General features: G+C 42.4%; 1 protein-coding gene across 4 annotated transcripts in view; it reads right to left on the bottom strand.

Moving 5' to 3' along the window:
• Window positions 1-12,641: 12,641 nt before the first annotated feature.
• MPPED1 (metallophosphoesterase domain containing 1) overlaps window positions 12,642-14,316 on the bottom strand; it is a 73,441-nt gene continuing 71,766 nt past the window's right edge. For all 4 annotated transcript variants that reach the window (XM_050925075.1, XM_050925067.1, XM_050925086.1 and 1 more), the window contains one exon: window positions 12,642-13,506. In XM_050925075.1, coding sequence (XP_050781032.1) covers window positions 13,388-13,506 — 119 coding nt within the window. In that variant the 3' untranslated portion in view covers window positions 12,642-13,387. The remainder of the gene's footprint in view (window positions 13,507-14,316) is intronic.

The following is a 14,316-nucleotide window of genomic DNA, read 5'->3' as shown; positions in this document are numbered from 1 at the left end:
CTGCAGTGAGCTGTTAGAGCTGGAGATGCTTATTATACATGCACTGCTAAAGAAGGCTGCCAGGCATTCAAATAGCATATTTGTAACTATGCTATTAGATCAACAGCCAGTTCAGTCCCAGATGGATTGTGGAGTCAGCTGCAATGCAATCCCAGCAAACACTGATAATTAGCAACATTAGACTGCAGAAACATGACCAGGTGCTGGTGATGTACGATAAAACCATTCTGAGGCCAGTGGGCAAATGAAGTTGTCAGTAAGAAACTCGTGAAACAGGAGACATTATCACCTGGAGTTTATAGTAGGCAGCAGAGCAATGCAACTTATACATTTGATAGCAATACAGTATCACAATATCCTGAATGTGAGATAAGGGAAAACAGTCACCATGGGCCATGTCCAGAATATAAGGACATATTTTGAGGAGATGGACACCTACAGGGCAAGTGAAGTTAGAAGTGGCCCCCCACATGCAGCCTGTGAGCCTACCAGAATGTAGAGTTCCATTAGCCCTGCTGGAACCACTGAAGAAGGAACTGGCAAGTCTGCAAAGAAGAGACGTCATTACAACCCTGGAAACTAGTGTAGAATGGATCAGAAGCATAACAATGCTGGGAAAACCTACACATAACCTGAACAATCCTCGTAGACCAAAAGACACCGAACAGAGCATTGATAATAAGTCATTACCCAGTACCAGTGATTAAGAACATACTACCCAATTTATCCAGGGCAACAGTGGTCACTGTTTGTGATGTCAAAAATGGAGTCTGGCATATCGAGCAAGATAAGCCATCCAGCCATTTGACAACCTTTGTCACATCTTTTGGCAGAACAACTGGATATGAATGCCTCTGAGCATCAGTCCAGCCCCAGCGGTGTTCCACCAGGCACAAAAGGGATTCCCAGGCATCAGAACTGTAACTGAGGGCATAGTTATTGTAGGAGAAAGATGTCAAAAAAAGAAGCAATACAGGACCAAGCTTTGGCAACTCTTGGGAGCTGTGAGCAGAATACTAGGCTGAATGCAGACAAACTGCAGTAGAGATGAACTGAGGTCCCCTGTGTCAGACATCTGTTGACTTCTGAGGGATTCCAGCTGGACCCTGAGAACTTGCAAGTCTTTAGGGAAATGCCCAGAACAAAGGACGTGAAGGGAGTTCAGAAATTTATAAATCTCTTTCCAGATTCTACACATATTAATCAGACACCTGTGAACCCTTGGAACAGTTCACACCCAGTAACACTGACTAGGAATAATCAGACACCCAAGAAAAAGCATTTGAAAGAGTAAAGAAGGTTATAAGTGCAGCACCAGTGTTCCCTCTCATTTTTTCCATCCATGCACAGAATACATTTTGTTATGTGCACAGAAATGTGCGTGTATGTGCGCCCAGCAGCGGCTCTGGACACTAGTGCTCCAAGTGCGTGCCTGGGAAGTGCTGTCCCTGCGAGGGCAGCAGTCAGGCAGCCTTTGGCGGCGCGCCTGCAGGAGGTCCGCTGGTCCTGTGGATTCAGTGGCAATTCGGTGGCAGGTACACCAAAGCCGCGGGACCGTGGACCCTCCCACAGGCGCGCTACCAAATCCGCGGGACCGGGGACCTCTTGCAGACAAGTCACTGAAGGCAGCCTGCCTGCCATGCTTGAAGCAGCAAAAAAGCTAGTGCCACCCCTGTGTGCGCCACCAGTAGAAACAAAAAAACCTAGCTATAATATATTTTTTAAACGTTACCATAAGGATAATTACTCCAGGAAAGGTTAGGAATTTTCAAACTCACTACTCAAAGAATTAAATTTAAGTGTAAGAGAAATAAAAATTATGAAATGCATAGACCAGTCAAAGCACTAAAATAACACACTTTGAAAGAATCAAATTACAGAGAATGTATGTGCATTGCAGGAAGTACCAAGAAGTAACAACAACAATAATACAAGTATGTGTTGGGAGGTGAGTGTGAAAGAGACAGTGTGTGTGTGTGACACAGAGACAGTGTGTGCACTGGTTGTTGGGGAAGTTTCTGAGAGATGCCATGCACTGTCTCCTTAATGCACTCACTGAAAGTTCTCCTGCTCTGTCCTGAGCCCGGGGGAGAGAGAGAGTGAGTGAGAGACAGAGACCATGATCACACGCTATCTCTTTAAGAAAGACACTCACCGCCCCTGAGTTGTTCTGTCCTCAAACTGCAGCAGCTCTGAGTCCTGAGTCAGGCTGTCCCCTCTCCCCTGCTCTGCGGAGATGGGATGCAGGGGAAGGGGGACACCCTGACATCAGCCTCCTGTTCCCCAATTCTGGACAGCCAGCAGGAGGGTCCTGGGAGCAACTGCAGGAGCAATGTGGCTGCAAAGCAGCAGGGGGAGGAGCACCTATACAAATGCTGCCGGATGACTGTGCGTGCTCTGCTAATCAACTGCATGGCATTTGAATCTCTCTTGGGTGGCTGCCCAGCCGCGCAACTTACAGGGAACACAGTGCAGCACCAGTCCTAATGTTTTACAACCCTGTGGTGCAGCTACAGCAGAGTGATGCCTCAGAAGGAGCAGCACTGATGCAAAGCCAGCAGCCCATAGCATGTGCTACTAGATCCCTGCCGGACACAGAAAGGGGATCAACTCAGATAGAAAAGGAGCTAGCAGGGGGCTGTGCTCTTTGGAAAGGAATAATTCCATCAGTTCACCCTTGGGCACAAGGTAGACGTGATCATATTGGTCCCATTATTAAAAGTGAAGATGACCTTTTCCCGGGGCGGGTTGGGATTTCATAAGGTTGTAGAGTCTCTCTCTCTCTGTTGTTGAGCACTATACTCTTTGGCTCACCTTATGCTGATCCTTGTCTGCGCTCAACTGGGCATTCATACCTGGCCAGAAGATACACGCCTCAGCTCATCTCAGGCATTCTTCTAAACCCAGATGTGAAATGTGTACCCATCTCATGATCTCAGGTCTGGAATCTGCTGAGAGTACATCTTGGTCTCCTTTAAACAAAATCCCATCTTGTACACACAGGACATTTCTCACCTGATAGTAGGGGGCAACCTTCTGTGACTTGCTCCTTGAGATCTGGCCAAACCTGAAGTATGAACTGTTTTGGTGTCTGTAGCACCTCATCCTGCTCAGCGCTTGTCGGCTTCCCTGGAGCCTCCTGTAAGAGATATGGAGCTATTGCAGAACTGTTGGTAGACTCTATCTCTTGTTCTACAGAGCCACCCGTGTTGTAGTCTGGAAGGCAGGCCCTGCTCAAGCACATCTGCCAGCAGTAGTGACTTTCCTAGGCAGGAGCTTGTCTGCATGTCATAGCTCTGGAGTCTCAACATGTGCTGTAGTCACTTGGATGCACTCAGGAATGGCTTCTTCATGACGCTTCAAAATGGCTTGTGCTCAGTAGATTTCTACTCCAGTTTCTGGGAGGTGGACTAGCTAGAGGGCAAGAACTGTGCTCAGGAAAGTGAAGGCAAATTTTGCAAGGTCCAACATACCCGACAGGCTACCCTCAGACAATGGGCCACGGAACACTGCAGCAAGATTCAAATGATTTAGGACCAAATGGGAATTTGAGAACAAGACAGCTTCCTCTGAGTGCCCACAAAGCAATGGGAAGGCAGAGTTGGCAGCAAAGACAGCCAAGAGACTAACAGACAGAAAGAGATGGCTATCTGGAAATATTGGACCATTGCAATACACCCTCCCAAGGGCCCAGCACAGGGAAAGATGGGCCAGAGACTCAAGACTCTGCTTCCATGAGGGTCTGCTGCAGCCCAACTAGAGGAATGATAGACAGAACACAGAGATAGTTAAGAGAACACCAAGCTAAGGTCAAAGGAGCCAAGGACCTGAGGCCACAATGCACACAGGGCAGCAGGTCTGGGTCCAGCCATCAAATATCCATACAAAGTAATGGCAAAAGGCAACAATCTAAGATGCAGCGGGACACAGGCCACATGAGGCAGCTATAGACTCAGGACAGGGGTAGAGACATAACCGAAGAAAACTGCAGAGTAGTAGCAGACAGCTGCCATACCCAGAGAGACAGGAAGGCCAGGACCCAGGAAGACATGGCAAAAGCCTCAGTGATCAGATGGCCTGGTGCAGGACAGTCAGAAGAAACAAGGTCTATGAACTACAGAATGCTACCCAATAGAGTGAAGGCAGAAGTAGAGTGAAAGCAAGTCCTCCACCACCACCAACACAAACAAGAAATAGGAGACTGTTTCAAAGACCTGCAATCTAGAAGGAATATGAGGCCAATAGGCTGGCGGTAAAGGCCATGTCCCTATAGTGCGCTTTGTACTAGTAATCTCCAGTCCCTGCATGTCAGCAAATGCTAGCACAAAAAAGCACAACAGCAAAAAATGGTAAAAGGAGAGAGAGAGTAATGTGCATGGAACTTGTAGGGGGGAGCACAGGTTGCAGGCGAGAAGAGTTTGGAGGAGGCACCAGGAAGTCAGTCTGTGTGCACATGGCTAGAATGCTAGCTATAGTTGCAGCATCTCTGTCAATAGTTCTTCTGATACAAGAGCCAGATTAATTTTACAAGCATGGAATCCTTTCATGCAGGACCACCCTAGACCAAATGGTACACCCCCACCCTGCATTTGTTAAACTTCTGAATACCATATTTTTTATTGCATCTGTATCCCATTTCATGACTTTGATGAATGATGTGCATGCATGATTTATCCTTGTCAAATAAGGTGATAAATTTGCATTCTAGCTTCTGTAAATCCATATTTATTCATGTATTCATTTATAATGAACGTGTGGATCTAAATGCGGAGGAGGCCTGGAATTACTTTAAGTCGCAGCTGCAGAAACTATCAGAAGCCTGCATCCCAAGAAAGGGGAAAAAGCCATAGGCAGGAGTTGTAGACCAAACTGGATGAGCAAGCATCTCAGAGAGGTGATTAAGAAAAAGCAGAAAGCCTACAAGGAGTGGAAGAAGGGTGGGATTAGCAAGGAAAGCTACCTTAGTGAGGTCAGAACATGTAGGGATAAAATGAGAAAGGCTAAAAGCTAAGTAGAGTTGGACCTTGCAAAGGGAATTAAAACCAATAGTAAAAGGTTCTATAGCCATATAAATAAGAAGAAAACAAAGAAAGAAGAAGTGGGACCGCTAAACACTGAGGATGGAAAGGAGGTTAAGAATAACCTAGGCATGGCCCAATATCTAAATAAGTACTTTGCCTCAGTCTTTAATAAGGCTAATGGGGAGCTTAGGGATAATGGAAGGATGACAAACAGGAATGAGGATATGGAGGTGGATATTACCACATCTGAGGTAGAAGCCAAACTTGAACAGCTTAATGGGACAAAATCGGAGGGCCCAGACAATCTTCATCCAAGAATATTAAAGGAACTGGTGCATGAAATTGCAAGCCCGTTAGCGAGAATTTTTAATAAATCGGTAAATTCAGGGGTTGTACCATACGACTGGAGAATTGCTAACGTAGTTCCTATCTTTAAGAAAGGGGAAAAAAAGTGATCCGAGTAACTATAGGCCTGTTAGTTTGACATCTGTAGTATGTAAGGTCTTGGAAAAAATTTTGAAGGAGAAAGTAGTTAAGGACATTGAGGTCAATGGTAATTCGGACAAATTACAACATGGTTTTACTAAAGGTAGATCATGCCAAACCAACCTGATCTCCTTCTTTGAGAAGGTGACAGATTATTTAGACAAAGGAAATGCAGTAGACCTAATTCACCTGGATTTCAGCAAGGCATTTGACACGGTGCCACATGGGGAATTATTAGTTAAATTGGAAAAGATGGGGATCAATATGAAAATTGAAAGGTGGATAAGGAAGTGGTTAAAGGGGAGACTACAACGGGTCATACTGAAGGGTGAACTGTCAGGCTGGAAGGAGGTTACTAGTGGAGTTCCTCAAGGATCAGTTTTGGGACCAATCTTATTTAACCTTTTTATTACTGACCTTGGCACAAAAAGCAGGAATGTGCTAATAAAGTTTGTGGATGACACAAAGCTGGGGGGTATTGCTAACACAGAGAAGGACCGGGATATCATACAGGAAGATCTGGATGACCTTGTAAACTGGAGTAATAGTAATAGGATAAAATTTAATAGTGAAAAGTGCAAGGTCATACATTTAGGGATTAATAATAAGAATTTTAGATATATATTGGGGACACATCAGTTGGAAGCAACAGAGGAGGAGAAGGACCTTGGAGTATTGGTTGATCACAGGATGACTATGAGCCACCAATGTGATATGGCCGTTAAAAAAGCTAATGCGGTTTTAGGATGCATCAGGCGAGGTATTTCCAGCAAAGATAAGGAGGTGTTAGTACCGTTATATAAGGCACTGGTGAGACCTCACCTGGAATACTGTGTGCAGTTCTGGTCTCCCATGTTTAAGAAGGATGAATTCAAACTGGAACAGGTTCAGAGACGGGTTACTAGGATGATCCGAGGAATGGAAAACCTGTCATATGAAAGGAGACTCAAAGAGCTTGGCTTGTTTAGTCTAGCCAAAAGAAGGCTGAGGAGGTATATGCTTGCTCTTTATAAATATATCAGAGGGATTAATATTGGGGAGGGAGAGGAATTATTTAAGCTTAGTACCAGTGTAGACACAAGAACAAATGGGTATAAACTGGACTCTAGGAAGTTTAGACTTGAAATTAGACGAAGGTTTCTAACCATTAGAGGAGTGAAGTTCTGGAACAGCCTTCCAAGGGGAGTAGTGGGGGCAAAAGACATATCTGGCTTTAAGACTAAGCTTGATAAGTTTATGGAAGGGATGGTATGTTGGGATAGCTTAATTTTGGCAATTGATCTTTGATTATCAGCAGATAAGTATGCCCAGTGGTCGGTGATGGGATGTTGGATGGCATGGGATCTGAGTTACTGCAGAGAATTCTTTCCTGAGTGCTGGCTGGTGAGTCTTGCCCACATGCTCAGGGTTTAGCTGATTGCCATATTTGGGGTCGGGAGGGAATTTTCCTCCGGGGCAGATTGGCAGAGGCCCTGGAGGTTTTTCGCCTTCCTCTGCAGCATGGGGCATGGGTCACTTGCTGGTGGATTCTCTGCAGCTTGAGGTCTTCAAACCACAATTTGAAGACTTCAATAACTCAGACACAGGTTAGGGGTTTGTTATAGAAGTGGATGGGTAGGATTCTGTGGCCTGCTTTGTGCAGGAGGTCAGACTAGATGATCACATTCGTCCCTTCTGACCCTAAAGTCTATGAGTGTATGAGTAAGTAAATACAAACATTGTTTCTGCTAAGCTTATAGAAACTTTTTAATTTGAAGAATAACTGAAATGTGCTATCATCAAGAAATTGAACTGTGCACCAACCAGTATTAAATAGTGTTACAGTAGGTGACAGCCTTAGGATATTAACCCTAGTCCTGTAGTTCAAAAGGTTGCTTTTCTCGCCTTTGCCCTCGTGAACTAAAGCACAGCATCAGAGAGATCCAAAGACTGGCCAATGGCATTTTCAAGGGATAAAATAACAAGCGATGTCAGTCTCTTGTTGGCCATCGTTGATCGAAGATATGTTCTAATGAGCCCGAGACTCGAAAAGCTGCGCTCACCAGTCATGACCGTGACTGGCAGTGTGAGCAGCTCATCAGAGCTACCCGCACATTAGGAAAAGTGTCCTTCGGCTCTCCATCAGGAACGAATTGGAGGACTTGGAATTGAACGTGCTTCCTGTGTGGCAAAATGTGATGGATTTTGTCCAATTTGACATAGAGGTCTTTATCATTGATGTCTGAACATTCTCCATTTGTCAGCGTCTTATATACCAGCAAGGGCATGGCTGACAACATTCTAGGAGGTTGGTGGAAAATGTAGTTCTCAGAAAGTCAGGAAGGTTCCATAATATTCTACAAAGGTCCAGAACAATCTAGGAGGTTGGTGAAAAATGAATCTGTATACGGAATACCTGAAACATTACTTCAGACATTCTATTTTCCTTTTTTGTTGCTAACAACAAAAACAACACTATAAACCCAGCACCCCACAGCCCTAACTCCAGCCTTGCTTTCATGTTTTCATCTAGCACATGGTACATGAAATAGGTGGCATGATGGCAAAGGGAATTTCATGTTGACAAATATACACTGAAAGAAATAATTTGAAATACGTCTGCACTTTGCAGTATTCTAGATTAAATGTCACCTCTCAAACAAAAAGACCTGAAAATCATTATAGACAGTTAAATGAAACCCTCTGCTCAGCGAGCAGCAGCAGTTAAAAAAAATATCAGACACAATGTTAAAGTGCATAAAACCAGGATTGACAATCATATGGAAAATATTATGTTGTAATATAAATGAATGGTACACCTTAATCTGAAATACAGCAATCTGCCTACCTACTTCATTCTCAGGATATACCAGGAATAGAGGGGTTCAGAGGCGGACAACAAAAATGTTTACTGGGAGAGAGACACTTCTTATGGAAAAAGATTGAATAGATTGTAACTGTATAATTTATATACTAGATGAATAAGAGATAACATGATCCAGGCAATATGAAATAATGAATAGCATAAAGAAGGTAAATCAGTGCTCCTGTTTTTGCTCACTCTTCATACAAGAACAAGAGGACATTCAGTGAAACTGAGGGGGCAGCAAATTTAAATGGATACATGGTAATACTCTTTTTTTTCTCAACACTCAGTGTATAATTGGCCTATGGAACTGTGACAAAGTGGGAAGGTTCGTAATGTTTTCTCTGAATACTATGTGTGTGCCTCAGTTTCCCCTATGTGTTGCACAAGTATCTAGGTCAGGGGTCAGCAACTTTTCAGAAGTGGTGTGCCGAATCATCATTTATTCACTCTAATTTAAGGTTTCACGTGCCAGTAATATATTTTAACATTTTTAGAAGGTCTCTTTCTGTAAGTCTTTAATATATAACAAAACTATTGTTGTATGTAAAGTAAATAAGGTTTTTAAAATGCTTAAGAAGCTTAATTTAAAATTAAATTAAAATGCAGGGCCCCCTGGACCGGTGGCCAGGACCTGGGCAGTGTGTGTGCCACTGAAAATCAGCTCGCATGTCGCCTTCGGAGCCTGTGACTTTGTGAGAGCAGCTCACTGCTGGGTATGAGATACCTTCGAGTCTAGGATCTTAGTAGGTTTCAGGAAGGGACTAGCATTTATCTAGATGGTAAGAGCTGCCACAGTTCCATAAGGCTTTATATCTTTTTCAATAGAAATACTGAACCCTCAGCCCAACCACTAATTGATGAGGGTAATGAAGAACCTTCCCCATCAGCAGGTTATTCCAGAATTGCTCACTAAGGGGCTTCTTGCATATTCTTCTGAACCATTTGCTATTGGCTATTGCCAGAGATAGGATCCTGGATGGGCTGGACCATTGTTCTGCACAATTCCATCTTTCTTCTCCTTCTATACGTCTGCATCCTTCCTTTTTTTTCTTGAGCCAAACAAGCCCACTGCTATCTGGCTACCCCTTCCTGCTTTCCTGCCCAGTCCACCGTGTTCCAAAACTGACTCCTTCAAGGCCCAACCCAGCAGGTCTAGAGCACCACAGCTTTGGCTACCATTTCTTGACATCAGCCTCACTTCACCAAACAGCTGTTTGGGGCCTACAACAGTTTATCTGTGTCTTCGGCTTCAGTTCCTGTTAAGAACCATCTTCTTACATCTAGTTCCCAGGCTTGATATATGTCAGGAACTAGCATCAAGGGTAAGTGGGTGGCAGAAGGAAGGTGTATTCCTAGGGAGGCGGGGATGGGGGAAAGCAGGTCAGACTGGGCTTGGTTGCAGAGTCTCAACTAACTCTCTTTCCTGGCAGCCAAACCCTTCCTGTTCTCCCAAGTCATTAGTTGTTAAAATACTCACTCATCCCCCGGAGTGTGAGAGACTTTAAATCACTTTTGTCCTTATCCATTAGCCTGTAGTGATATTCCCCCATCCCCACTCCACCCTTTCCATGTTTAGAAAGGAACTGAAATTAACCACGGTGGTTAACAACTCTGCCGACTTATGGTAAAGCATGCATTCCTTCACAACGTAGGGAGAGACATCAGCACAGCTCTGGGAGTGATGTCAGCTGATTAACTCCCAATGTAAGTTAACAAAGGGAGCACAAACCAGGCCTTGATGTAGGTGCTAAATATTCTTAATTTTTTTTTTTTTAAAAACCCACACACATTTTCAAAACTGGAGCGATGTAGAATCTTTCCTAAGTAACTAATACTTTGGAATGGAGTTAAAAAAAAGAAGAGAGCACCTTTCTTAATCTCCTCTTTGAGGTCCATACTGACAATACACTCAAATATTTCCAACACTCATACATTCCTCAAAGGATTTTACCCGCATCCTAGTTATGGGACCCACAATCAAAAGTTTCCAAAGCTATTTTTGCTAAATTAGCCACATTAGCTTTTCCTAAAACACCATATTGTGTCACAGAAGCATTTCATATGGTCCATTCATGGGGATCTTTAATTACAAGAAACAGTTATTTTTCTCTTCTTGCAATCATTGGTTCCAACTCATTCTTTATTTTTTGCCCTAAGGCAAGGAAGTCTCTATTAAAGTGGTGGCGGCATTAAAGAGTGCCTCTTTTGCTAAGCCAGCATGCATAGACATCCTTGCAATGACAGATATTGCAAGATTGTTTGGTATACAATCATGCACAAGGCTTAACACCTTCAAGCCCAGCTGATCTCCCACCAGTAGATTTTAGGTCTGTATGGTAATTGATCCACAGTATGGAGTGCTTTGGCACCTAACATAAGGGGCAGATGTGCTGTATTTTACAGTAAATATTTTACTACCTTGCCAAATGGAATGTCTGATAGACGTAAACAGAACTTATTTTTTTTAAGATTTTATTTGTCTAACATGCTTGACAAAAAAATTACAACATCAAGTCATGCCAAAATGATTAAATAACCTTTAAGCTTTCATGCCGCAAGTCTTTTAATGATAACCTTTAAAGTAACAGCTGCTTTCAAATCATTTCTTCACATAAAATACATAGTATTTTGAAGATATCTTGGGAAATTTTTTTTGTTAAGAGCATGTTTTATGGTTGACATAGAAATATTGTTGCAGCTAATAAAAGCTCCCCCCCCTTAACATTTTAGTAACAAGTGCTGAGAGTGAATGTAAACATTTCAGACTTCTTTAACATACAGCCAGTTTCCTGCCACACTTGTTTCATGAAACACTTGAATTGTGACTGGTTAAGACACTTTTAGTCTAACAACACACTATTGTTTTTCTTCCCATTGATGGTGGAAATCGGTAACAGCTTATTAACTTCCAGCCTCGCTGATGTGGGCTGATCCAAACAGCGCTTGCAAAAATAGTCCCATGTAAATCTACTGCAGACGGCTCATGTGCATATAAACCATTCACATAAGAAAGGGTTACAGGATGGGACCCACTGTTTGCTTTTTAGTTTCAGCAAAGAGCAGCAAACCATATTATGTCCTAATTCACTGAGCAGCTTACAAGAAATTAGAGCTTTATGGCATGTCATGTTTTTGGGCATACCAGTTTGGATAAAGTTACTAGGCTCAAACTTAATTGCTTCCCAGCACCAGGTGGGGGAAGAGTTTTTGCACATATGAAGTGTTGGAATTGAACCTAGTGTCCCTCCCAGATTTGACTTTGAGGCTCAAGCTTTCAGAAATAGCAGCCCTAGTTGTGCATGCGAATACTGTACATACAGCTGCTACATGCAAGGCTCACATTGATGTCACATTGAGCGAGTGTGTGCGCAAAAGGGCACTAACATGCACAATTACATGATCTGTGTGTGCAAGTGTGGGCTCTGCACATGCACTGGGTACATGCATGGTTTTTTTTTTCTCCAACATCGGTGTCTGAACGCCTCACCCATGAGCTTTGCCTAATGTGTGTGAAGGTTATTTAACACATAGAGCCTGTTAGTACCACAGTTCTGAAAATCCATATCCAAAGTATCATACCCAGCTAATCGCAATTAAGGCAAGAGGTCTCCTTTTACTTTCTTTGAAGTTGGAGAAATTGGGTAAGGTCAGGACAGAGGCCCCTTTTCCTTTAGGGCCTATCTGGGGGCTTAAAATACTTCATGGTTTGCTTTTTAAAGTGAATTTTTGGGCTAGTGTGACGTGCTAGAATGAAAACTCTGCCGCCTCAACTCCTCTGTGAATCCACAGACGCGGAGCATGAGCAGTACTAGTTTTCACGTCCGGATGGGCTGTATATAGTGGTTCAAAAAGACTTCAGTCTCCTGGGCTCATTTAGTCCTTGGTCTCTACTACGACTGTCCACAAGAAGGCAAATGATGGGGCTTGTAATGTGGACACCTATGTTGGAGGAACTGCCGTAAGCTCGCCACTCATTTCACCCATGCTGCTGAATAGCTATTAGAAGGTAAAGGGCCAAACTCATCCTTGGGGTAACTCCATCAAAGTCAGGGGTGTTATTAACCCAGGGATGAATTAGCTCAGACTTTTAATCATTCCCAACCTGGGCCAGATTCAAAGCAGTGGCCTTATGATAGGCTGCCCATCCCTTTACCAGTTCTTTAAACCAGATAGTCCCACCAGGCTACCTTTTAAAACCACTACTCAACAACACAGCTTTCCTATTTTATTTTAAATCCAATCACAGATCAGCTCTCATGTTAAACCTCACGGAACTTTTTAAAGAAAAAAAGGGATATGACATTTTTCACAGCTTACAAATGCCTGAGTTTGTACTCATTTAATACCATCTCCCTTCTAGAACATTCAGCTGTTCAGCACCCACTGGCAGTATGCACCATTTCCCCTTCCATCTGTAATGCCAGATGTGTTGCAACTGCATTACAGAACAGCAATTAGGACCTTCTCCTGCACTGGCTTTGAAAGCATGCAAGGGCACAGACTTCAGAAGGATTTGCAATAATAACTGGCTTCTTTTAAACTAGTTCAATACAGTACTTGTGTATACTATTTTCATATTTGCCATATTATTCAGCAAAAATATCAACATGATTTGATTTTACCAAATACTCATTGGAAAATGTTTTAAATGGTCACATCCTAGTCTAAACATTCACACATTCTTTAAGACACAAGCCTTTGAAAAGACTTTTAATAAGTTCAATATATGGTAGATATAAAAAAAACCCAACCAATTCCCTACTCGAGATATACGTGGAATGCATTCACTTTTGTGTATTCACAAGTATTTTAATGCTGAAATTTTAAAGTCTTTAATCGGCTTCTGGCAGATACTGGCACTAAAATGTCTTTGCTTCCCATTTATTTTCATCACTCAAATTTGGTTGTGAAGAATTAAAAGAAAAAAAATAAAGGGTCTTCGCTTCTTCATTGAACAGTTCTTTATCATGTTTCTTAGCCAGCAATAGAAACTTGCTTGTGTGATGGGTACATCATTAAATTCCTATAACAATCATGTGTTCCTTGGAGTAGGTAAGTCAATAACTATAGGTGGATTGAGAGGCTGGTAATTCACAGTGCACACTGATGCATTCACATAGGTAGTAGTTCCATCAGCCATTACCCCATAGCCTACAAAGAAAACAAGTTCTAGTTACTATTCTTATATAGTACCACAAATGAAAGTGGCACTGAATAGTGCTACATCCAAACGCTCAAGGATATAACAGGGCCATATTCTGCTCTCTGTCATGCTAGTGAAACTTCCATGAGAGTAGTAATAATACCTGTGGAACAGATGAATTTGTGCACCCTTTTAGATTGTAAAAGAAAGCCAAAGAGAACGCTCCAGCATGTACACGTAGTGTGATATTGTAGTCACTGAAATGTGAAGTCTTCACAAAAAAGTTTAGTAACTTTAATATTTCTCTTTGAGAATCAGTTAAAAAAATATTCTCTCTCCAGTTTTGGAAGAGGGTGGGAGCTAGACTGTACTTCAGGCTTTAAAACACACAAATCCCTGATTTGTTGGAAATCTCACATTCAGAATTTGTTGAAACTGTCACTTTTTGGGGCTGATATTTCCCAGGCTTGGTTTTTGCTCAAAGATAAATTTTTTTTTTTTTATTATTATTATTAATTTATTATTTTTAAAGAAATGTTGAGTGAAATCCCTTCAAACATTTTTGGACTTATGGAAAAGTGAACATTTTTTCCATTATAAAAGAATTCTAATCATTTATGAAAAGAAAAAAAAATCTACTGGGCTTCAGCAAAACCAGCAGAAGCATGAAATCTGCAACTTGGCATGGATATAGGTATGCTATGGCTTAGCATGAAAAAACTGGGTTTGATTTCAAGGTCTGAATATCTGAAAACGATGTGCTCACTAGAAACTGTCAGTAATAGGCTCTATCCTACTGCTATTGAAGATAATGGTTG

This window comes from Gopherus flavomarginatus, chromosome 1 (assembly GCF_025201925.1).
Source record: "Gopherus flavomarginatus isolate rGopFla2 chromosome 1, rGopFla2.mat.asm, whole genome shotgun sequence".
NCBI lineage: Eukaryota > Metazoa > Chordata > Testudines > Testudinidae > Gopherus > Gopherus flavomarginatus.
Note: the sequence above shows the minus strand (reverse complement) of the source record. Positions and strands in the feature narration are given on the sequence as shown.